The 21,869-nt window shown below is 56.6% G+C and overlaps 5 protein-coding genes across 5 annotated transcripts in view; 3 read left to right on the top strand and 2 right to left on the bottom strand.

Moving 5' to 3' along the window:
- Positions 1–6,961, bottom strand: part of ACA1_373650 (RapGAP/RanGAP domain containing protein, putative) — a gene marked incomplete at both ends in the record, with an annotated part of 8,009 nt that extends 1,048 nt beyond the window's left edge. Inside the window, 29 exons of the mRNA XM_004334266.1 lie at positions 16–118; positions 222–356; positions 412–609; positions 701–775; positions 857–943; positions 1,074–1,233; positions 1,313–1,453; positions 1,570–1,699; positions 1,808–1,987; positions 2,094–2,230; positions 2,336–2,429; positions 2,514–2,658; positions 2,756–2,883; positions 2,998–3,126; positions 3,219–3,341; positions 3,442–3,559; positions 3,703–3,815; positions 3,929–3,999; positions 4,119–4,192; positions 4,269–4,609; positions 4,690–4,953; positions 5,037–5,093; positions 5,216–5,316; positions 5,642–5,745; positions 5,835–6,073; positions 6,185–6,297; positions 6,384–6,491; positions 6,640–6,747; positions 6,856–6,961. Coding sequence (XP_004334314.1) covers positions 16–118; positions 222–356; positions 412–609; positions 701–775; positions 857–943; positions 1,074–1,233; positions 1,313–1,453; positions 1,570–1,699; positions 1,808–1,987; positions 2,094–2,230; positions 2,336–2,429; positions 2,514–2,658; positions 2,756–2,883; positions 2,998–3,126; positions 3,219–3,341; positions 3,442–3,559; positions 3,703–3,815; positions 3,929–3,999; positions 4,119–4,192; positions 4,269–4,609; positions 4,690–4,953; positions 5,037–5,093; positions 5,216–5,316; positions 5,642–5,745; positions 5,835–6,073; positions 6,185–6,297; positions 6,384–6,491; positions 6,640–6,747; positions 6,856–6,961 — 3,882 coding nt within the window. The remainder of the gene's footprint in view (positions 1–15; positions 119–221; positions 357–411; positions 610–700; positions 776–856; positions 944–1,073; positions 1,234–1,312; positions 1,454–1,569; positions 1,700–1,807; positions 1,988–2,093; positions 2,231–2,335; positions 2,430–2,513; positions 2,659–2,755; positions 2,884–2,997; positions 3,127–3,218; positions 3,342–3,441; positions 3,560–3,702; positions 3,816–3,928; positions 4,000–4,118; positions 4,193–4,268; positions 4,610–4,689; positions 4,954–5,036; positions 5,094–5,215; positions 5,317–5,641; positions 5,746–5,834; positions 6,074–6,184; positions 6,298–6,383; positions 6,492–6,639; positions 6,748–6,855) is intronic.
- Positions 6,962–9,359: 2,398 nt separating this feature from the next.
- ACA1_373660 (spindle-associated protein) lies at positions 9,360–12,652 on the top strand (the record flags this gene model as incomplete). The annotated part of the gene is made up of 11 exons (XM_004334267.1): positions 9,360–9,434; positions 9,507–9,614; positions 9,680–9,781; positions 9,855–9,997; positions 10,071–10,170; positions 10,247–10,333; positions 10,413–10,502; positions 10,573–10,737; positions 10,813–10,986; positions 11,066–11,188; positions 11,231–12,652. The coding sequence occupies 11 exons, from the start codon at positions 9,360–9,362 to the stop codon at positions 12,650–12,652; spliced, it is 2,589 nt and encodes an 862-aa protein (XP_004334315.1).
- A 374-nt stretch (positions 12,653–13,026) lies between these two features.
- On the bottom strand, positions 13,027–17,085 carry ACA1_373670 (cation transport domain containing protein; the record flags this gene model as incomplete). Its single annotated transcript, XM_004334268.1, has 15 exons — positions 13,027–13,453; positions 13,596–13,707; positions 13,815–13,994; positions 14,094–14,174; positions 14,266–14,344; positions 14,430–14,501; positions 14,639–14,774; positions 14,863–14,929; positions 15,041–15,165; positions 15,265–15,415; positions 15,510–15,643; positions 15,823–15,919; positions 16,032–16,168; positions 16,316–16,613; positions 16,782–17,085. The coding sequence occupies 15 exons, from the start codon at positions 17,083–17,085 to the stop codon at positions 13,027–13,029; spliced, it is 2,400 nt and encodes a 799-aa protein (XP_004334316.1).
- Positions 17,086–17,274: 189 nt separating this feature from the next.
- Positions 17,275–19,114, top strand: ACA1_373680 (uncharacterized protein; the record flags this gene model as incomplete). Its single annotated transcript, XM_004334269.1, has 10 exons — positions 17,275–17,329; positions 17,414–17,526; positions 17,608–17,703; positions 17,776–17,927; positions 17,997–18,099; positions 18,161–18,287; positions 18,367–18,596; positions 18,659–18,699; positions 18,784–18,907; positions 18,989–19,114. The coding sequence occupies 10 exons, from the start codon at positions 17,275–17,277 to the stop codon at positions 19,112–19,114; spliced, it is 1,167 nt and encodes a 388-aa protein (XP_004334317.1).
- A 190-nt stretch (positions 19,115–19,304) lies between these two features.
- ACA1_373690 (ADPribosylglycohydrolase superfamily protein) lies at positions 19,305–21,668 on the top strand (the record flags this gene model as incomplete). The annotated part of the gene is made up of 9 exons (XM_004334270.1): positions 19,305–19,526; positions 19,661–19,754; positions 19,817–20,257; positions 20,361–20,500; positions 20,590–20,764; positions 20,875–21,026; positions 21,105–21,151; positions 21,227–21,338; positions 21,402–21,668. The coding sequence occupies 9 exons, from the start codon at positions 19,305–19,307 to the stop codon at positions 21,666–21,668; spliced, it is 1,650 nt and encodes a 549-aa protein (XP_004334318.1).
- Between the last annotated feature and the right edge of the window lie 201 nt (positions 21,669–21,869).

Below are 21,869 nucleotides of genomic sequence, written 5' to 3' on the forward strand. Positions count from 1 at the left end.
GCCGAGGCTCTGCACGAAATCGGAGTAGTCCTTAGACTTGCCCTCGTTCTTGAGGATTTCGTGCTGGTGGATCTGGCCCTCCCGCACGTAGATCAAGCCCACCTTGGCCACCTCTCGCCTGTAACGATTCATCGTCATTCGCTGCACGCGACACAACACACACGCAACACGCGCGCGCATGTCGTAGGCACGTGTTGCGAGTCGAGGTTGAGGGAGCGTACGCGTTGACTTTGTCGAGTTCCTTGAGACTGCGCTGCATGCGCTTGTTGTTCTCCAGGAAACTGAACTTCAAGCGGTTCTCATCGGTCAGGAAGCCCATGTGACTGTTCGTAACCGTCCACATCACCCAGTCAGCACTGTGCCACACACACGACACGCACGACACGCACGACACACTTGTTGTGTACTGACCTGAGGAGAAGGCGGGTGTGGTGGTATTTGGTGGCGGTGACGGGGCGCGTGGGGATAGAGGGCAGGGCGGTGCTGACGTCGGTGGGCGAGGACAGGAGTTGTTCGAGCTGCTCCCGCTGCTCGGCCACCGCCACCATCATCGCCTCCACATCCGCCGCATACTCCGGGTTGGGCACGATCGGCTCGTTGAACTTCATCCTACGTTTTGTTGTCGTTCAGCACCCCCGCGCGTGTCGTGTGTGTGTGTGTGTCGTGCGGTGTGTGCGTGTCGTGCGGTGTATGCGTGTACCTTTGCGAGAAACGCTTGTTGGCATCGGCTTTTCGTGGGCTCGGGGTGACCAGATCGGCCTCGTTGTCGGCAAGGCTGCACGACAGTGGAGTTCGGTGGTGAGCGCAGGTGGGCACACAGGTTTGGCCCCGGCGGTTGTTTTTTTCTCAAACGTACAAGTGGAGCAGTTCGTTGAGGGGGTCGACCTGGAAGCCCTTGCAGGCCCCGAACGACGGAATCTCGTCCTCCGACCGCTTGAAATCACTGCTCGCATCCATCCAATCAGTCATATTATTCTCTATTATATTTGTATTTATGTATTTGTATTTGTATTTGTATTTGTATTATTTATATTTATGTATTTGTATTTGTATTTGTATTTGTATTTGAGTACCTCTTGATGACCACCTCGGCGGCCTTGGCGGGCAGCAGGTTGGGCACGATCGCGACCGGCGGTAGGATGGGCTCCTTGGACTTGAAGAGGTCGTAGCTGAGGTCAAAGTCCCACACGTACTTGCCCGTGCAGTCGCGAACAATCATGCGCACCAGACGCTCTGCAGCAGCCGCAACAGTGTAAGCGCACACAGCGCACACGCACGCACCGCACGCACGCAAGGGTGGAGAGTGTGGTACCGTTGTCGTCAACAAATTCTTCGAAGGAGAAGAGGGCGAGGGAGTTGTAGACGAAGTAGAGGCCGCCGTCGTCTTCCTCCTCCTGCTCCGCCTTCTTGATCACCGCCGAGGAGGACGGACCCAAGATCTCCTCCAAGCTCTCTGCAAGACAACGACATTGACCACACATTGGATTTGTGTGCGTGCAGTGTGCGTGTGCGTGTGCGGTGGTGCGTGGCGTGTGCGTGTGCGTGCGGTGGTGCGTGTGTGCGTTTTACCTCTGGAGATGATTTGCTCGCAGCCGGCGATGGTGGGGAAATTGGCAAAGAAGTTGAGCATCGTGAGGAGGAACACCTCGGCCGACTCCCGCACCAGCTCCGACCCGTGCGCCGGCTGATTCTTGAGCGCCTGTTGGTCCGTCGACGGATATAAATTAATAATAATAACAATAATCATAAAAAGCTCAGATATGTTGTCGACAGACACACTGTGTGACTGCCGTGTGCGGAGCCGTACCTCGAAGATGGCGTCGAGGTTGACCGACTTGGCCTCCGGGTGGACCGATTCCCTGTCGTGGTTGACCTTGCCCTTGTCGCGCTTGAGTGTGGAGCCCTTCGCGGTGATGGTTGAGGCCGCCGGACCCGCAAAGCTAGACGAATGCGAGGCCAGCGCCGCCAGCGGGTTGCCCAGCTGAATCTGTGGAATGCGTGGGCGTTGTATGTGGAATGCATTAGTGGAATGTGAGGCGGCGTGTGTGGAATGTGTTGGTAATGGTGGCAAAGCCAGGGGGGGCGTTCATTACCTCATCGCCGAGGAGACCGAACTCGAGGGCGCGGAAGACCTTGTGGACGACGTTGGCCGGCAGCTCGAGCACCGCCGAGTGGCCGATCGCCATGAGCCCGTCCAGCAGCGTGTAGAAATGCATCGCCGTCGCGCTCTCTATCAATCGAGCCTCGCAGTCAGTCGCAGTCAAGCTCACGAAAGGGCCCCCGCATACGATCATGTTACGTAGTTAGTTATCGAGGAGAAAAGCAATCAGCGAACCTTTTTCCTTGAGCGGCTCGTGAGTGGCCTTGACGGCGCTGATGGCGATGATGATGCCATCGCTCAGCGTCTCGATGATGTACGACACCAGCGCCTAGACACGCGCGCACGCACGCTGATGAGGGACAGACACGGGATGTGTGTGAGAGTGGGGGTTGTTCTGTCGGGGCCAACGTACGGTGTCGACGGCAGCGATTCTCTCGAACATGTCGGAGGTGGCGATGAGGGACGACAGGGATTCGAGCGCGGTGCGCGCGACCAGGTCCTGCAGCGAACAGCAGGCTCCGGCCAACGCCTTAAGGTACTCGGTGAGCCTCTCCTTTCTGCTCACATTCGATTGACGCACGACGCGACGCGTACCAACACTCGCGTCAGTGTGGAACACACACACAATAGGTGGGACGGAGTGTGGAAGCGCACTGCGGGTTGTGGAGAAGGTCGGCGTAGAGGAACACGCCCAGGCCCCACAGCGCAAGCGACTTGTTGGCCGGCGTGATGCTCGGGTAGTTGACCGCCGCCACGAACAGTGACCCGAGCTGCGCGTGCATCTGTGCGTGTGCAAGGCGGGTTGTGTGTGTGTGTGTGTGTGTGTGCGTGTGCGTGTGGGTGGTCAGCATGGCCTTGCCAATCGTCAATAGGGTAAGGTTAGTTTGGAAAAATACCTCGGCGGCAGGCAGGGTGGGCAGGTCGAGGCCCTCGAAGTGGGTCGGGTAGCACAGGAGGGACAGGAGAATGAGGAGCGACTTGTTCTGCACGTCATCCGGCGTCGCGTTCTTTTGGTTCGGGCGCCACTGTAGTCCACCCAACGAGCCACAAGTAAGTCGCGGCGTGTGTTGTGTGTGTGTGTGTGTGTGTGTGTGGCGCGCTAAACTGTGCTACGTACGAGCTTTTCGATCTCGCGCAAAAAGTCGGGAATAAGCACGGCGAGGCCGGGGAGAGGGAGGGAGAACAGCTGTGTACAGTTGCGCACGACCACCCACACCACCGAACTGTGTCCAGACAGACCCTGGAAGACGACCACCACCACCAAGTTAGTTACCGGGTGGCACACACCGCTATTTTTGTTGACACTCAGGACTAGCAGAGAGAGTCGGTGTCCGCCGTACCAGCTGGATGGCGCGATAGAAGTGGGAGATGAGGTCGATGTGCGGGGGCTTGTAGGTCTTGCGGGTGAAAAGTTTACAGAGGGTCGAATACGCCGTGATCCGTCCACGATTGCGCTTCCTGTTGTTGTGGGGCACGCACGCGTTTGTTTAGCGTTGGCCACAGTGACGAGTAGCGTTCATGAAGGCAAGCGAGCAGCAACGAATCGGAGTCGTCAGAGAGAGGCCTGACAGGAAAGAAAAGAAAAGAAAGGGGGGACGCACTCGTCGACAGCCGAGGCTTCGAGGATCCAGGGGAGAAAGATCCGCTGCAGGGGAATGGGCGCCTCGGCGGTGATCTCCAGCCTGTCCTCGGCTTCGCACATGAGGTCGACCACCTTCGCAAACAACAACAACAGCGGCATCAGCAGCAGCACAGGAAAAACGCACGTCAGCTGATGGGGATCACTGCGCTGCGTGCCGGGTTGGGCTGCGAAAAGAAGAATCGTACCTGGCTGACGCAGCTAATAGCGGTGGAAAAATTGGGCGGGTCCTTGATGTCGCACAGATTGCCCAGAATGTCTGTAGACCATCAACACTCCAAGCATCAGCCGCAAGAAATTATTCGCGCATATTTTTCTATTATATATATATTTCTATTCTATATTTATATTATAAGTATTTATAAAATATGACCGTACGCAGGATGATGTCCCACATGGTCTGGATCTTCAGCTGGTTCCACGTCATGGACGTGAGGCGCGCATCCCTCGGCCTGTCATTGTAACCAATGCAAGGAATGTGTGAGGAATGCATGGTGGTGGTGGTGGAGATGTGAGTGTTTGACGAACCGCATGGGGGTGGTGGAGCCGATGCCGGTGGAGGACGAGGAGGTGAGCATGGGCCTGTCGGACTGCCTCTTCTTGTCGTCGCCACCGCCGGTGGTGGCCTCGGGCTCCTTCTCCTTGTTGTCCTCGGACTCCTCGGCGACGTTGCCCTTCTTCTTCTTGGGCTCGGGCACCACGGGCTTGGGGTAGGTGTGCTCGATGAGGATGTAGGTCAGCTGGAGCACCTTCTCCTCCCACTGCGTGAGCGTGGCCTTCCAGTTGACCAGCGTCGCCAGCTTGGCGTTGAAGTCCTGCCACATGGCCTCCGTAGTCACCTCCGACCTGATCCACACCAGGAACAGCGACTGCGTCGTCGAGTGGCCACACACGTAGGCATGACGTCAGCATACACGTCAGCATGATGTCAGCACAAGAGGTTGGGTACTTGGAGCATGATGTCGGCGACGTTGTTGGTGGGCGCCACAGAGTCGAGGGCGAAGGGCGAGGTGGAGCTGAGCATCTCGTGGGTGGTGTCGAGCATGGTCTGCTGGAGGAAGGTCCAGGTGTCGGAGAAGAGGAAGCGCGAGAGCTCGAGCGGGAAAGCGGTGTAGATGTTCAGCAGCTCCTTGATGAGGAACGCGTGGCGCTCGAACTGCTCCAGCGTCTTCGACGAGATGAAGAAAATGCGCGACAGGTTGTCGATGAATTTCTGCACGAGGCCATCGGCCATTATAATAACATTAGTATTAGTTCATAACCACACATGAGGTGTTATGGGCGCATCAGCTGTACCTTCCAGTACTGCTGCCGCCATTCGTCGGTCACCTTGATTTTGACCGGAGAAATGGACTGCGGAGATGATGATGAAGAAGAGAGAGAGGTGGGTCAATCAGTCAGCCGATCTGTCAAGCTTGCTTCGCTGTTCAGCATAGAGTGTCTGTGTTTGCGCGGGGTCATCGCCGGAAGCGTACGAGAAGGATGTTCTTGAAGACGTCCATCGCCTGCTTGATGATGACATGCTGCGCTACCGGAAGACGGCAGGCCTGGCGAGAGATCTCCATCAGGAGAGGGCCTGCGCCACACAAAGCAAGAAGAGAGAGAGAGAGAGGAGACATTAGCTAAGCTGCAAGTTTGGCAACTGTTTGCTATTGTTGTGAATTGTGGTGGTAGGCGTGCCGTTCGTGTTGCTCCAAATGATGGGGTTGAGGGTGGAATCGTCGGTCCAAATGGCGACCTGCTCGACAAGCGCAGCGATCATCTCGGCGGGACAGCTCTCTTCAAAGCGTTTCTCTGTTGGCAGCAATCACGGAAGTAAGTCATCCATCTCTCATCGCGTCGGCAGGGTGGTGGCGGTGACGAGTGAGCGAGCGAGCGAGTGAAGTGGGAGGAATAGCAACCTTCGATGCGTTCGATGATGCCGAGTTCAAGAGAGATGTTCGGGAAGAACAGGCTGAAGTAGCTCTGCTTCCACAACTCGAACCAGAACTCGAATTTGCCCATCCTATGTAGTTGGCATAGCTGAGGTCAACACGGTGTTCGCGTGTCGCGTGTGGTGTGCGGCGTGTGTCGTGCGTGAACAGCTTTCGTTACCTTTCGGGGCGGGAGATGAACTCGAAGTAGTACTTGGTGAGCTCGACGGCGTCGCTGCGGGTGGGGCTCTGATGGCCGGGGGCGAGGCACGCCATTTCGGGCGACGAGGCGAAGGACGGGTCGGCTCGCTTCCGCTTGTCCTCGCGCTCTCGCTCCTTCTCCGACAGCCGGTTCTCGCTCTTCTCCTCCTCCGGCCGCAGGAACGGCTCGTAGATGATCGCCGCCGCGAACTTGCCGACCTGATCAGACCGCGAACGTTGCAATCAAACGTTTGGCATCAACCCACGGCGCAGAACAAAGAGAAAAGAAAGAGAAAGAAAGGAAAAGAAACACACAACCAAAGTAGTTACCTGCTCCTCCATTTGTTCACCGAGCACTTCCATGAAGGTGAGCAGCAGGTCCAAGCCGTCTTTCCGCACACAGTGCTTGTTGTACTCGTTCAAGCAGCTGTCCATCACGCGGCCTGTGGATGGTGGTGATGATCAACACGGTGGACGAGGAGCAGCAGGAGAAAGCGGCGGCGATGGAGGAGAAGGAGGAGGGTTGTACTGAGATTGGCGTATTGCCATTTCTTCTTGATCTGCGGGTGGAGGAGCAGAATGAACTGCTTGAGCACGGCAATCACTGATTGCACATTGGGAATGTGCTGCTTCTTATCTGCACCGTTCCACGTACGTGCACCGCCACCACCACGACACGCACCAACGCACGCACCACATACCACCCACGCACCAGCCAGGTTCGTGCGTGAATAGGGTGGTGCCAAGGTACAAAGTAGCAGGCATGGCAGAGGAAGTGTACGCACCCTTCTTCTGGGAGGACTCGAGATCGGCAAATCGAGCGAGCAGGACGGCGAAGATCTGTTCGTACTTTTCTACGAAGAACGCCTTGAGCTCCTCCTTGGTTGCGCTCTCTGTGGGACATTCATAAGAAATGCGCTTAGAATTAAAATGTGTCGTAATTGACGAAGAAATGAATATAAATTAAGTAGAACATTTTCGATTGGGCAAAGGGGGAGTACCAATGAAGGAGACGAGGGACTTGAAGCGCTTGGCAGGCTTTTCTTTTTCCTTGAGGAAGGTCTTGAGCTTGGTCTGCGACTTCTGCGACAGCGGCGACGCGCTCATCTCTCGGCGATTTTGTTTTGATGTGATTAATTAATGAAGCGAAAAAAGTGTTTGGAATGGTAAAATACAACTCCAATTGTTTCGCGATCCTCGTCGACCTTCCTGGATGATGAAGGCTCTCGGTGCTGAGGCGCTAACAATAAATAAACCACAACAAGAAAACGATTATTATTTGTTCGTTGTTGGCTTTGCTCGGGTCTCCGCTCTTTCACGCCGACTTTAATTTACGGTACTCTGCCCATTGGTGCCCAGGCAGACCATTAAAAGAAGTTGCACACGAGGCCAACATGTGTCGTGTTTTTATCATTTATTTCATTCTCCTCACCTTAATTCCCCCCCCCCCATCAATCATCCAGTTCAAGTCCAGTATGATGGCCAGTCCAGTGAATTTCATGCTTGGTCAGGGAACAGGCAGCTGGCATCCCCTCTCCCTATGGGGGCCAGTGGGCTGCTTCAGCCAGGCACATTTGTTGTCTTTCTTTCACCTCCCCTTCATCATGAACCACCTGCCACTGGACCTCCACTGCCTCAATCCATGATTCCTCATTCCACTTCCAAAGTTCATTCAAAACAACACCAACAAAGAAAGCAACACACACATTGGTATGTTCACCAGCCTTCTTACCTCTGTGTCCTTTGCAGATGGAAAAAAAAAAGCATTGTGTCTTGCTCACATGCCACTGTGGCTCTTGCAACCATACACCCAGAGCAAACATTCAATCCACCACTCCCACCACACACTACCTGGATATACATCATCATCATCATGTCACATCTATCTGCCAACACACACAGCTGCACACTGCCCTCAACACAGTGGCTCTACCTCATCCCACTCTCACTCATCAATTCACCTTTGACAATCTGGCCTTCACTGACCACATGCTGTGCATGCAGCTGTTGCCCAATGTCACATGCAGCAACACACCCACCCCACCAGCCATTGACCTGCACCTTCCCTTCTGTCCCTTGGGCTGGGCCACCAAGGCATTGACCACCAGCAACCACAACAACAAGATGCCTTACACACCCACTGCCCTCAACACAGTGGCTCTACCTCATCATATTCCAGCACTTGAGGCAGCTTCACATGCCATCTAGAAGCTTGACCTCACCCTGCACCAGTGTGAAGTGCTGCTCAACCTCCAGTCCTCCCTGCAGGAAAACAAGTACACAGTGTGTGTGTGTGTGTGTGTGGTGTGTGTGTGTTGTAGCAGTTGAGCTGCTTTGTGTACCACTTCTCTTGCCACTCATGTGATGCTGTGGTGCCTGCAAGCAGAGCATTCAATCTGGCTGTGGCCCAAGTAGTAGTGATGGCACAGTCAGGCAGGGTGAAAGGGAAGGGCACACCACACAGATATCCATACACCTCAGGAGGCCCAACCACACTCTTCTCCAGGTTTCAGTGGGTCCTCCAGAAATACCTCAATCAACGTCAGTCCAGTTCCAGTAGGGTGTGGGAGGTTGCACTTACCTTCTGTCTTGTTTGATGTGCCACAGTGGATGAAGTGGAACAAATTCCTGAAGGGTGTCAGATTGGTCTGCTTCATGTGGGTCCTTGTATACACACACAGCTGGACTGGGTCACAATGAGTGGCCATCTCAGACCACAATGCATGGAACCCAACACAGCCCATCCTGTTGGCCAATGCAATGGCAAGGGTGGCCTTATTTGGAGAGCACTTGGTGGAGGCCCTTCAGGAGTGTGTGGGCCATCTGCAGGCTCACCACACCTTTGTGCCATGCCTTTCCACACACACTGCACATGTGAGGAGGGAAGTGAAGTGTGAGATAAGGTGGTGGAGGGAGTGGGTACTTTGGCCTGGCCCATGTCTGTGTAATTGCAATTGACATAATGCTGCAGCACAGCAGGCATGATCCTCTCAGGCCACCAGCACTGATAAAACCTGTCCTCCACCTGCCCCAAACACTGTGTATAAATTTTTATTTCTTTATGAAACAAAATATATTAAAAAATCAAGTTAGGTGGTACCTTGAGCATGGTGCAGTTGAGCAGGGTGACTAGCAACTCAGTGATCTCATAGACCCACTCACCCCCCTCAGCATGCTTCACTGTCATCAGAGTCACTCTCAAGTGCTGCTGTTCTTCTTGGTTGAGTTCATCAAACAGCTCATCCTCCAGCGCCCCAAAGCCCCAGCTGCACTCTCTGCCATGCACTCATGTTTGTTGTGCTGTTCTCTTCCCTCAAAGGAGGTACCGAAATTATTCATTTGTATTTTCGTGTGATCTTCATGCCTTGATAAATCCGGGAATTGGGATTGTGCTTTCGCGCCATTTTGTTGGTGCCAACTGCAAGCGCGGCTGTGTGCTCTGGGTTCAAGCAATAGCATGTATGCACCGGGACGCCACCAGGACACGCCCCATCCATACGGCCAGATGAGGGCGACGAGCTTGCCGACGGCTACCCCTTACACCCCGGCAACGTTGGCGTCGATCAAGGAGTATGAATCGGTATCCACCCACTGAGACCTTCAAATTGTGTAAATTGGCACTCAAGATCTTATTGTGCCTTCAATCCTCTAGACAATCAAGGAGCTGCAGAATGAAAACTGGCAGCTCAAGCTCCGCATCTTTTACCTCACTCAATCCGTGGAGCGTTTCAAACCCGAGGATGGATTCAACATCAAAGAGGTACGTGATTTCTGATGTAGTGCCCGCTTTGCACTCGCCCTGGCTCAACTCTCTTCCGGCCACAGAATATTGAGCAAAAAGTTGCCATCGAGAAACTGCAACGCGATCTCGAGGAGAAGGATGCGTTGCTTCTCGCAGCGCGCACAACCATCCAGCGGTATGTCGAGGTATGTGGGACCTAGCTCTTTGCATCGGCCTCTCTTCTCTTTGTGCCCTCCCCTCACGCTGGCGTCTACCCAGTCGGAGACCAACTCGCTCGACAAGACGTTCTCCGATCTCAACGAAGAGGGCTATGCGGGAGAAGAGACCGAAGAGCATCTCCACCACAAGAAGCAAAGTGATCAAAAGCAGCGCCAGCTTGAAGACGAAAACGCCAACTTGCGGTAAGTTGAGCGGCAGCGTATCTCAATCCAGCCTGCTAGCTTCCAGCTTACACGCTTTCTCATTGTGCAACAGGGAAATGTTCCAAGAGCAGTCCAACGATATGGAAGAGTTGGTGGCTCGCCTTGAGACCAGCGAGGAAAGAAACAAGGAGCTGCGATCAACTGTGCAATCGGTTCGTTCTCGCCACTTCCCGTGCCATTTAGGTGGTAGTAGTGATTGTCAACTCAACGGCATATGTAAATGTGCAGAGTGAAGAGGCAGTGGCCGATCTGCAGGAGAAGCTCAATGCCCAAGAGTCGCGGCAGATCTCCGATCCGAACACGCCACGCAAGCAGGTGCGACGATCCTCCTGACTCTCATTTTCCCTCAATGCATCGGACCGAGACAGAACTTGACTCCTTCGTGTGTGGTTAGGCGTTGCAACAGAAGGTTGTCACACTGGAGGAGCAGCTTGCCCAGTACGACCAAGAGCTGCAACAGCGCAGCGCCGCCTCTGATGAAGTAGTGCGTGTCATTTTTGTTACATCATATAAATGTTTATCAGTGGCAGTAACTTACAGTCTCCTCCTTGCAGGACCAGCAGATGCTTGCGGAGTACGAAGAAACCATCAAGTTCTACGAGCAGAAGACCAAAGGCCTCGAAGCCGACAATGTCAGCCTATTGGCCGCCCTCCAGGAGAAGGACAGCGAAGCTGCCGCGGCGCTACTTGAACTGAAGGAAGAGCATCTCACTGCACAGGTAGCCACCCTCCATCTGCTTGCTCGTACGCGTGTGTGTAGTGTGTGGAGCTTACCTTTAGGTGCATTATGACAGGCACAGGCCAAGCAGCTCGAGGAGCAGCTCGAGGCTCTGCGTGCTCAGGCAACAGCTGCCAAGCAAACTAAGCTCGCGCAGCGGCGAAGCGAGGAAGAAAATCACGTTATGAAGGAACAGCTCGAAGCTAACCTCAAGATGATGGACGACTACCTCAAGATGATGGAGCAGATGGTACGTAGGCACCCTCGGCACTTAGCCCAAGTATTCCAAGCATTTATAATGGGCCTCACGCTGGCGGTTGTTCCATCAGGGGACGAAGTACAAGGACCTCCAAGCCGCGAACAAGGACCTCATCGAAGAGAACAGGTCCCTGCGCGAGCAGCTGACGTCAACTCCCCTACCCGTCCCCGCCGTCCCGCGCGGCGGCTCAGACGTGCGATCATCGCGTTCTCCTCTCACCCCCTCCCTCGGCCAGCAGTCGCCTCTCTCGCACACCCTCTCGTTCTCGACGGTCACGCCCTCTCGGGTGTCTCCGATCTTGCCGACCGGCGTCCAGCTTCGAAGAGACGAGAACGGCGGAGCGACGGCCAGCGCGAAAGAGTCGCGACGCGAGAGCAAGAAGACTGAGCGAGGAGGAGACCCCGCAGATACGCGAGCAGGCAAGCATCGCCATGGTGACAGGCGACGACGTGGCAATGACTACTACTCAGGCGAGGAGAGCGATGAGGAAGTGGATGAAGAGGAGAGACAAGACGAACGAAATGGTAATATGCGACCGAAGTCGAAGGGCAGGAGAAGGGAGGAGCGGTCTGGCAGAGAAGACGAACGCAGGGAAACGGTCCGCCGCCACCGGAGCAGAGGGAGGAGGAGCGCCTCTGGGTCGGGCAAGGCCAAAGAGGAGGCCGAGCGAGAGCAGGACTACGACAACAACGACGAGGACCTGCTGCAGATCGACGACCCCATGGAGGCCCTCGTGCAGCAGATCCAGGAGAGGGACGACTTTGTGTGCCTGGTCGCGTTGGCGCTCAAGGAGCTCCATAAGACCTGCGCGCAGGGCGGGTCCACCACCGGCGCCACTGCCAACGATGGCCACGGCCACCGCTGGGCGAACGGCGGCTTCGAGTTTGATCTCAGCAACAGGTTTGGGATGAACTCGTCGTCGTCGACGGGTCACGCGCGAGAGCACGCGAGGCCGTCGTCGACGTGCTCGTCGTACGCCTTCTCCGCGCTTCCGTCGCCGCGTAAGTCGTCATCGCTCGCTCTCAGCATCCGGCTCCCTCCGTCTACGCGCGACCTCGACCGACTCTCGGTAGCGCTCACCGAGCAGAAGCTGGCCATGGAGGAGGCCTTCGTGCTGCTGGCTTCGCTGGTGCGGAAGAGGGACGCGGCGCACCAGAGCGAGCGCGAGCGGCTGCAGCAGGTGGCCAGCAAGTACAAGTACGAGATCAACTCGCTCAAGATGCAGCTCAAGCACTTCAAGGGCTTCTACCAGCGGGGCAGCGGCGGAGTCCGGGGCGGAGGATCGATGCCGCGCACCCGCTCGGTGGAGGCGATGCAGATGCGATGCGGCGGCGGCGACGAGAGCGACGACGAGTACGACGACTACGGCGCTGGCCACGATGCGGCGGACATGTGGCGTACGCGGGATGGGGAGGACGACGTGACGACCATCTTCAACCGGCTCAAGTCCAAGCTGCGGAAGGAGAGGGCCGCGGACCGCGACTACCTGCACCAGTCCCACGACGCCGACGAAGAGTACGATCGGAGCAACCAGGAGCTGCTGTGGGCGCTCAAGGAGGTGCAGGTATGTCTTTCTTTTCTTTTCTTGAGCTCCAGACAAAAGCTCAAGCCACCCACGCAGACAGCGACTGATCGTGGTTTTTGGGTGGTGGGCTGATTGTGTGGTGAACAGACCAAGGTGGAGCGCCTGCAGGAGAGCAACCGGATGCTCACGATGGAGCTGGAGGAGAAGAGAGGTCTCATCGAGAAGATCAACTCCCTGTACAAAAACATACCCCAGCTCCTCCAGGTAACCTCTCTCTCTCTCTCTCTCGCGGTGGTATGTGTCATTGGAGGACTCACCCGTTCCCCTTTCCTCTCCAGTCGCCCACGTTGCCCACCTTCAGTCGCCCGACGCCCGACTTCAGGTTCCTCCCGTGAGCTCGCGCGTCAAATACACCAATTCCCTTCAAGTTGCATTAGTCTGTGTGTCGTGTCGTGTGTGCGTCGTGTGGTATGCGGAGCGTGCTGCAAAGTCGCGTTGTTACGGCTTTAGTGTGTGCCGCGTTCGACGTCTTCGTCCGAACTGCTGGGCGCAGGGCCGCCGTGCAGCCAGCCTTGATCGTCGTCGTCCATGTCTGGTGGAATGTCGTCGTCCTCGAAGCGCAACGTCGTTGGCCCGTGGCCCCCGCTCTTGCTCTTGCTCTTGTCCGTCTTTGCCTTCTTCTTCTGCTTCTTCGTCTTCTTGTGCTCTCCGCTGTCGGCCGCCTCGCTCTTTTCCTCTTCGTAGGCAACCTCGTCCGAATCGTACTCCGATTCACCGTCATCATCCAGAGCGGCCTCGTCGTCGTCGTCGTCGTCGAAGACGTCATCGTTGTCGCTCTCGCTGAGCACCTCGATGTCGCTGGCCGCGTCGGTTTCGTCGAACATGAGGTCGGTGGGCATCGTGACGGCCGAATCGATTGACTCCGGCAAGTTCCTTCACGTGTGCCGCACACACATCATCGTCAATTGGCGCCCACACCTCGCACCCCGTCAAGCACCGCACACGGCGCACATCGCTCCACCGCACACGGCGCTCATCACTCATCGCACACTGGCCAACAGTACATGGTGCGTACCTGTGCTTGCCCAGAATCATGACGAGCGCCAGGATGAATTTTGACCCGCCGGACCACACGCCGCAGAAGGAAAAGGCGAACGATCCATAGCCCAGCGAAAGCCCCACCGTACCTGGGAACCACGACACCGCATCAGTGCGTGTCGTGTCGTGTCGTGTCGTGTCGTGTCGTGTCGTGTCGTGTCGTGTCGTGTCGTGTCGTGCATTGCATGTGACGAACCGTAGGCGGAGACGACTTCGAAGATGACTTTGAAGAGGGTGTAGTTGGAGTCGACGGCCAGCGGGATCTCTTCGATCATGCTGATGAAGAGGATGGCGAGGAACACGAACACGAAGTGCTTCACAAAAATGTTCTGCGCCTGCGAGCCCACCGTGTTGGTCGTTTGCGTCGTTCGGCCCGCTGCGCACACGACACACAACACGACACCAATTTACGCAGGTGTGAACAGTTGCCCTTGGAGCGGTGGCGCGATGGCGCAATGCCGAGGTGGACACGTACAAGCCTCGATACTGTCAGCGCTGGCCTTGCCGGTGTAGCGCACAGTGATGGCAACGGGCGATGCGGCGATGTACATCATTCCTAATCGACATTTGGTGTAGTGAGGAACTGTTTGTGCCTTGTGTGCCGTAGTATGATTGTGTGTGTGTGTGTGTGTGTGTCATCGTCATACCGGTGTACAGCCACAGGATGGAAGCGGAGAGTTTGGTGAGATCGACCGAATTGAAGCCCGACGTGCGGATGGCGATGGTCTGTCGTGCAGGTCGTGTGTGTAGTCAGTCAGTCCTGTCTGACACAAGTGATTGAGCGCATTTTGTGCAGCAGCAGTAGTAGTACCTGGAAGTACATGTTGAGGAGCTTGTAGGACGGGCTGAGCTGCAGATAGGCCGCGTTGTCCCAATCCAACACCTGCCCGCACCACCACATCATGTAAACAGGCCATCACTAGTGTTGTGTATGTGTGTTGTGTGTGTGTGTGTGTGTGTGTGTGTGTGTGTGTGTGCGTTGTGTGTGTTGTGTGTGTGTGTGTGGGGAGAGGCGCGTACGAGCTCAAAGATGAACTCGACCGAGTTCAAGAACACCAGTACTACGAGCAGCCACCTGGTCTCGGCCGCGGGGAATAGATGGGTGAAGCAGCGACGCGGGTGGTCCAGCATGTACCGGTACACGTGACGGTATCGCCTGCGCGCGCACGCGACATTTGTTTGCGTGTCGCCACACAATGAATTGATGGCCGATCGGTCTGGCTGACGGCCCGCCAGCTACGTACTTGAGAAACGGCGTTCGCCAGAGCGTGTAGATGATCAGTCGCATCAGCAACGGGAACGCCGTGTTGCCTGGAGGACAGTACAGTATGCCACGCGCCAGGGACGTGTGAGTGTGCTGTGTGTGCTGTGTGTGCTGTGTGTGCTGTGTGCTGTGTGTGTGTCGACAGACTGAGTGTGCACCGGCCAAGATGAGGATGGACATGACGATGAGCGGCAGCGGGTAGGTTTGCCACTGCACCATGCCGTCACCAAACGTTGAGTACCCGCAGTTGCCGAACGCCGACAGGGAATGAAACAGGCCCCACCTTGGTTGGTGTGTCGACACATTGCAGCAAGTCAGAGCTCTCTGCCGCCACACGCGCGCCGCGGTCAAATGTCTTAGACGGGGCCGGGGGGGGGTGTACCAGGCGGCATTGTTGTCATTCTTGTCGATTACGCCGTTGGCGTCGGAGGCGCCGGCCATGTAGGAGCCCATAACGATCCAGCCCAGGCCCACGAAGACGCAGTAGTACGTGGGCACGATGATCACCAGCTGCCACAGCGCATAGTACTCATCTGAAATACCACGTTAGCGCTCGTGTTGCGTGTCGTGCCGTGTCGTGTCGCGCCGTGTGTGTCGTGGTGTGTGGTGTGGTGTGTGTGGAAATACCGGTCTTCTGGGTGATGTTCTTCTGCTTGAAGAAACGGTGGAAATGGAAGAGACGAGTAACGACCGGCGCGATGGTGATGAGCACGCCATTGCCCAGCACCATCACCACGGCCAGAATCACCTGCCCGAGGCGACTGAACGCCGAAAAGTTCGTCGGAAACAACCTGCCATGTGGTGCGACCGATGAGCCCATTGAGCACACACACACACACAACACACACACACACACACACACACACACACACACACACACACACACACACACACACACAACACACACACAAGCGGCGCAGGAATGATGGGTGCCTGGTACCCGGTTTGAGTGCTCGTGGAGGCGCCGTGAACGAGTGCGTCGAGATAGCTCATTTCGCTCGATAGCCCCAACTGCGACAGATAGATGGCCAACCCGCCTGCACCGTGTCATATCGGTGTGCGCGTGCGTGTGCGTGTGCGTGTGCGTGAGACACACGGGTCTCCGGTGGTACTGGTTGCTAAGCAGCAGAAGGGGCGCTGTGTGGGTACCGAAGACGGAGAGGAAACAGATGTAGAGGAGGTGCAGACGGAAATAGTTGAAGGGAGGCCACAGCAGGTTGAGCACGGCCTCGTAGAAGAACACGTACAACGGAACAACCTCCTGCTCTTCCTGTGTTTGCTTGGGTCTGTCGGCACCACCATCAACCCCACATTAACTTGTCACACACTCACGCACGCACGCACACACGCACACACACACGCACACACACACACACACACGCACACACACACGCATGCAGCACCGCACACGGTGAAAAGATGGTGGCCGTTACTTGAAGAGTGGATTCTGTGCGCTGTGCCAGGTGGCGGCCCTCTTCTTGCGCCTGCGGAGGCCCGTTCCCTCGGATTCGACGCTCCGATCGCTCTCGCTCGGCGTGAGCGGAGGTCGGCTGCCTTGGTGGCTGGACTTGGTGAGCTTCCGTTGGTCGTCGTCCCTTCTTCCTGCATCGTCCTCTCCACTACTCGTGGTGGACCCTTTGCTTGCCTGTCGGCGGTGGCGACGGCGCCGCCGGGTGTGCGCTCTTTCCGTCTCCGTCTCGGATTGTCCCACGTCGCTGGCGAAGCTCACAGCTGGGACATGCAATGTTTTTGTTAATAAAATAAAAAATGTTAATTTAATTCAAAAAATCAAAACAAAAACACAAAAAATAAACAAAGAGTAAAAAAGAGGAATGAAGAACAGCCAAGAATGGGAATTAGAATAATAATAAAATAATAAAAATAATAAAGGGGGTGTACCTTTGGCGCGGGTGCGAGAAGGGCCGCGTTCGTTCTCGGCCGTACGGAAGAGGGTGCGCATGACCCACGCCTTGGAGGAGTCGTCCCGCAAGCCCTGCTGTGCAGACGTCTGCAGATCATCTCCTCCGCTTTGCCCGACGCCCTTCCCGCTCCCGCTCCTCTTCCTCCTCAACGCCGTATGAGAGGAGCCCTTCCCCTTTTTGTGGTCCTCGCCATCATCTGCTGTTTGGTTGCTCTTGCGATTTCGTTCGGCCTCATCCCGATTTTTGCGATTACTGTTGTTCATCTCTTCGAGCGCCACCATCTCGAACGATGTTGTTGCCGATGTTGTCACTCGTTCTTCATCCTCCACAGAAGAAGGTGAATACCCATCTCGTTCATTCTCCTCCATCCCGGGTTGGCCCGTTGTTGCGGGCAAAATCACAGAGAAACCAAAAGAGAAATAGTTGCGGAAACCGTGGTGACGGCAGCTGGACCGGTGGTGACCACGGCCATGGCGGTGGCCTACTTTATCAGCGACCACGGCTTCGGGCATGCCGCACGCTCATGTACACACGCGCCAACACTGCAAGTCTTGCTGGGAGGCTACTGAGATACTGATGGACACTTTTTGCTGGATGGGGGGGGGGTAGTGGCGCTGCTCGCGGAGCTGCTACGACGCGAAGTGCCGGTGGTCGTCGTATCCAGCGTGCCGCGCTGGTTCTTCGAGGAGAGCCTCGAAGGACTAGACTACATCTCCACACAGGTGCGTCACTGTCGTTCGCCCTTGGGTCGATGAGTTGGTGCCGCAGCGGTTCTGCCTCACCACCGTCGCGTGATGGCGCAGGTGGACGTGGGCGTGCACCAAAAGACAAGCGTGGATATCGACTACGAAGCCACGCTCGACCGCCTCGAGCAGCACTGGAGCAGTACGCCACAAAAGGTGCGCGGTCGCTTTGAGTTTGCCTCGGTGCCAGTCTGTGTCTGTGCGCCTGACGCTTTGTCAACTTGCCAGGTCGACCACTTGGCGGGTGAGCTGCGAGAGTGGTTCTCCAAGGTCGGTGGCGAGGCCTCGCTCCGCAGGATTGTGTTTGACATCACCGCGCTGGCGCCACTCGTTGCTGACAAGCTTGGAGTACCCTCGGTCGGCATCTCCAACTTCACCTGGTAAAGGGGACACGCACGCCTCTATGAATCTGTCAACGACCCACCCACTCACAGTGTCGTTCGTTTCAGGGACTGGGTCTACGAACCCTTTGTAGAGAAACTGCCGCGCTTTCAGACCTACATCGATTTGCACAGGCAGGCCTACGCCAAGGTCCCCTACATCCAGTGTCCTGTAAGCACATCTCATCAGTTGTTCGTTCTTTTGCGCCTTCGTGTGGTGGTGGTGAATGCAGACATCGCTGTTGTTGAATCTGGTCTACAGTGAGATCAAAGGCTTCAACTGCCCGTCCTACGAGATCCCGTGGCTCGTGCGAAGCGCCAGCCTGAGCAGGGAGACGGTGCGCACGCGACTGGGTCTGAGTAAGTGTCCACCATCCCCCCCGTCTCTTTTCTTGAGCGCTCGCTGGTTTGCTGTTTGTTGACCGGTGACTATGTGCAGGCCAGACGCAGCGCTATTGCCTCTACTCCTTCGGTGGACACGCCTTTCCGCTGGACAAGGTCCAGGAATGGCAGGTGCCGCCGGGCTGGTCGGTGATCCTTGTCAACAAGGCCTTGGCCGATCACAACACCGCCGAAGCGGAAAAGGCGGGCAAGGAGGGCGTGGTCTTCTTGTCCCAGACCCTGCTCGACAGCCTCCACATCCAATACGTCGACCTGTTGGCCGCAGTGGTACGCCACCCACGAGGTTCATATTCGTGCTTACTTGGCCTTTTGACCCCTCCTCCACACAGGACTTGGTGGTGTGCAAAACGGGATACGGCATCGTCAGCGAGTGCGTACGGCACGGCATCAGGTCAGGCCCCTCAGGGAATGTTTGATGGATTGATTGAATAGGTGCGGTCGGCCACTGACGCAGGCGACTCCACATCACATCCGGCAGTGCGCTGTTCACCGACCGTCCTGGGTTCATTGAACACGAGTCCATGGCGAGAGCGTTCCAGGAGAATGTCAGCTGTGACGTTGTCACTCTCGACGAGGTGGTTAACACCCTCATCACGCCCGCCCTGTGTGCAGAGCGCGAACATGCTGACGAACACACACGTACGTGCCCGTCTCGTTAGGTCTTGGAGGCATCTCCTTCTCTCTGGGTGAAGGCCGACCGAGTGGTCCCCAACACCAAGCGGAGCCGGCACGCGTTCAACGGCGCCGAGCGGGCCGCCGACCGCATCCTCGCCGTTCGGTGGTGACCACACCCGGCAAACTTCCCAGTTCCTCTTCCGCGATTTGTCTACCCAGCATTTTTCTCAGCCTTCCCCCCCCCCAATAAAAGAAAGATGGACACTCGGGACTACGGGACAACATGAGCATTCTTGATCGGGCTTCTTTCCCCAATCGACAAGAGAACACCTACTCGCGAGTGACGGAAGAGAAGGGGAGATGGAGCACGAGGAGCAGGAACGAGAAGAGGGGCAAGAGGTGGTAGTGGGAGAGGTCGAAAAAAAGGAAGAAGAGCGACAGCTGACGGAGGGGTGGAGTGCGGCAGAGGCAGAGGCCAAAGCGGATGAAGCTGACCGGGTGCGAGGCTCCTTTCTGGGTCTGGCCTGGGGCGACGTGTTCGGGTGCCCGGTCGAAGGCTGGCGCTCTGGAGCCATCCAGCAGGTTCCTCCCCAGCCATTTTCTCTTCAGAAAAATAGTACAAAAATTCAAATAGAAAAAATAATAATAATAGAATAATATTATTAGAATATATATATATATATATAATAATAGAATATATTTGTGGTTGTTTTAAGGTGTACGGGGACTATGTGGAGCTGCCGTCAGAGCACTCAGTGGCTACCATCGCTGCGCTCGGCCGGGGCTACATCCGCAAGCTTCGGCCCATCGGTTCGTCGCTACTTACCCCTCTGGGCTTCCCCCAATCAGTGCTAATCCCATCGTGAATGCAGGCCTGTACTCGGACGACACGCAGCAATGCATGGTGCTGATCCAGTGCTGTCTCTTTGGCAAGGACCAGCCCGAGCCCAGTGAACACGCCGAAGACAGCGATGAAGACGACGCTTCGGAATCGAGCGAAGAAGGCGAAACTGCAGAGGTTGCCGACGCATCGGTGCCACCACCTTCAGCAGTGGCGACGACTGCTGCGGCCCCGGCGGCCGCCAAGCCGCTGCCCAAGGGAATGGGCCGAGTGCTGAGCGGACCCGGACCCGAGGTGCGAGTCGAGTGGAACGCGCGCCGGTGGGGCCGCACGCTGGGCCTCATGTTCCGCCGCGACGCCCTGCGCGACTACGGGCGCCACTTCAAGGAGGCCGTTTCCAAGCTCAGTCACAACATCCCCCCACAGCAGTCCGGCAGCAAGTCCGAGGGCATGGGCGCCGCCATGCGCATCGGTATCTCTCTCTCTCTCTCTCGTGTGTGTGTGTTGTTGTGTGTGTGTGGTGTGTGGTGTGGGCATGCAAGAGGCAAACTGGCTGATGGATATTTTACGATTAGGTGCGCTGGGAGCGCTGTTTCGCAATGACCCGGAGACGCTGGCGGCGTGCGCGTGGGAGGCGAGTCTGGCGACCCACGCCACGCTTCCCGCGGCATCGATGGCCTACGCCGTGGCCTACGCCGTGGCGTGCTTGGTCAAGGTGTGCCCACTGACTCTCCGCGCGTGCAGGCCAAAATTGAGACTCACGATCGGTTTTTTTGTGTTGTATTCTCTTGACTACCTACGCAGGGCCTTGGCGTGGCTGAGGTGCGGGACAGGTTGCCAGGCGCGGTGGCCGCTCGTGAGAAGCAGTGGCTGCTGGACCAGGGCAAGTGGGAGATCTGGGCGTCCACCGACAACTGCCACCTGATTTCCCATTGCCTCCGCACCGTCTTCACCGAATGCGACATGACCGATCGAGCAGGTGACATTCTCCCTCTCCATTGTGTTGCGTCGTGTGCGTCATGTGCGTTGTTGTGTTGCACCTTGTACTTACTCTCGCTCTGGTGGTGGTGGGTGGTGGTGCTTACGCAGGTTTGCGTGCGTTCCTGTCGGAGAACGCAAAGCCGCACCTGGCCGAGGGCTTTGTGAAGGCCCACCCCAACCAGGGCCACGTGCTTCTGGGCGGCGCTCATGGCTTGATCATGGCCCTTCTGCCCGACATCGAGCCGCAAGAGATACTAAGGGTACCCCTACCACCTTGCCGCTACGCACACCTACGCATGGACCACCAGGACTGATACAGTGCATGCGCCGCACATCAGGAAATCATTGTGCTTGGTTATGACACAGACACTGTGGCCGCCATCTGGTGCGCACACTACCCTTCTCCTGGTCTGACAGCCTTGCATTCCGTAGTAGCTTTGCTGACCCACTCGGCGTGCAGTGGCAGTGTCCTGGGCGCCCGCTTCGGTACCGGCTGGATTCCGATGCATCGCCTGCTCGAGCGCGAGCGTCTGGAGACCTACGCCAAAGCACTCGTCACCGGTACTACCGCTGTGTGCACTCTCAGAGAGGACCCAGCTCACCCCCGTTGATGTTGTTGTAGCGGGAGGGAGCAGGACAAACGGCGGCCACATGAACTGGAGACGCTCGAGGAGCTAGTCGAGAAGGAGGTCAAGCTCACGGCCTGGGGCAGGAGCGTGAAGCGACAGAACGGCCTGGGCAAGAAGAATGCGCATGTCCAGGGAGGCGCAGGCGCGGGTGGAGATGCAGAAGGGGACGAGAAGGGCGAGGACAGCGGACGAGGCGGACGAGGGAAGAGCGGCAAGAAGGAGCGCAAGGGCAAGGGCAAGAACAAGGGGCGACGAGACGGCGAGTATCACTGATGACATCTTGGTCTGTCATGATGGTGGTGAGAATCCATGTTGTTGTACCACTACCTTACAGTGCGAACCAAGGGCAACGAAGTTTCGTTGGCCGACGTTGGCCGTCACCTTAAGGTTGGGGTGAGGCAGAAGCAACACGCGTTCACTTGATATCCAACAAGAAATCTTGGTAGTAGGAGCACGACACGCCATCTACCATCC

Source organism: Acanthamoeba castellanii, assembly GCF_000313135.1.
Source record: "Acanthamoeba castellanii str. Neff unplaced genomic scaffold scf7180000084679, whole genome shotgun sequence".
Taxonomy (NCBI): domain Eukaryota; phylum Discosea; order Longamoebia; family Acanthamoebidae; genus Acanthamoeba; species Acanthamoeba castellanii.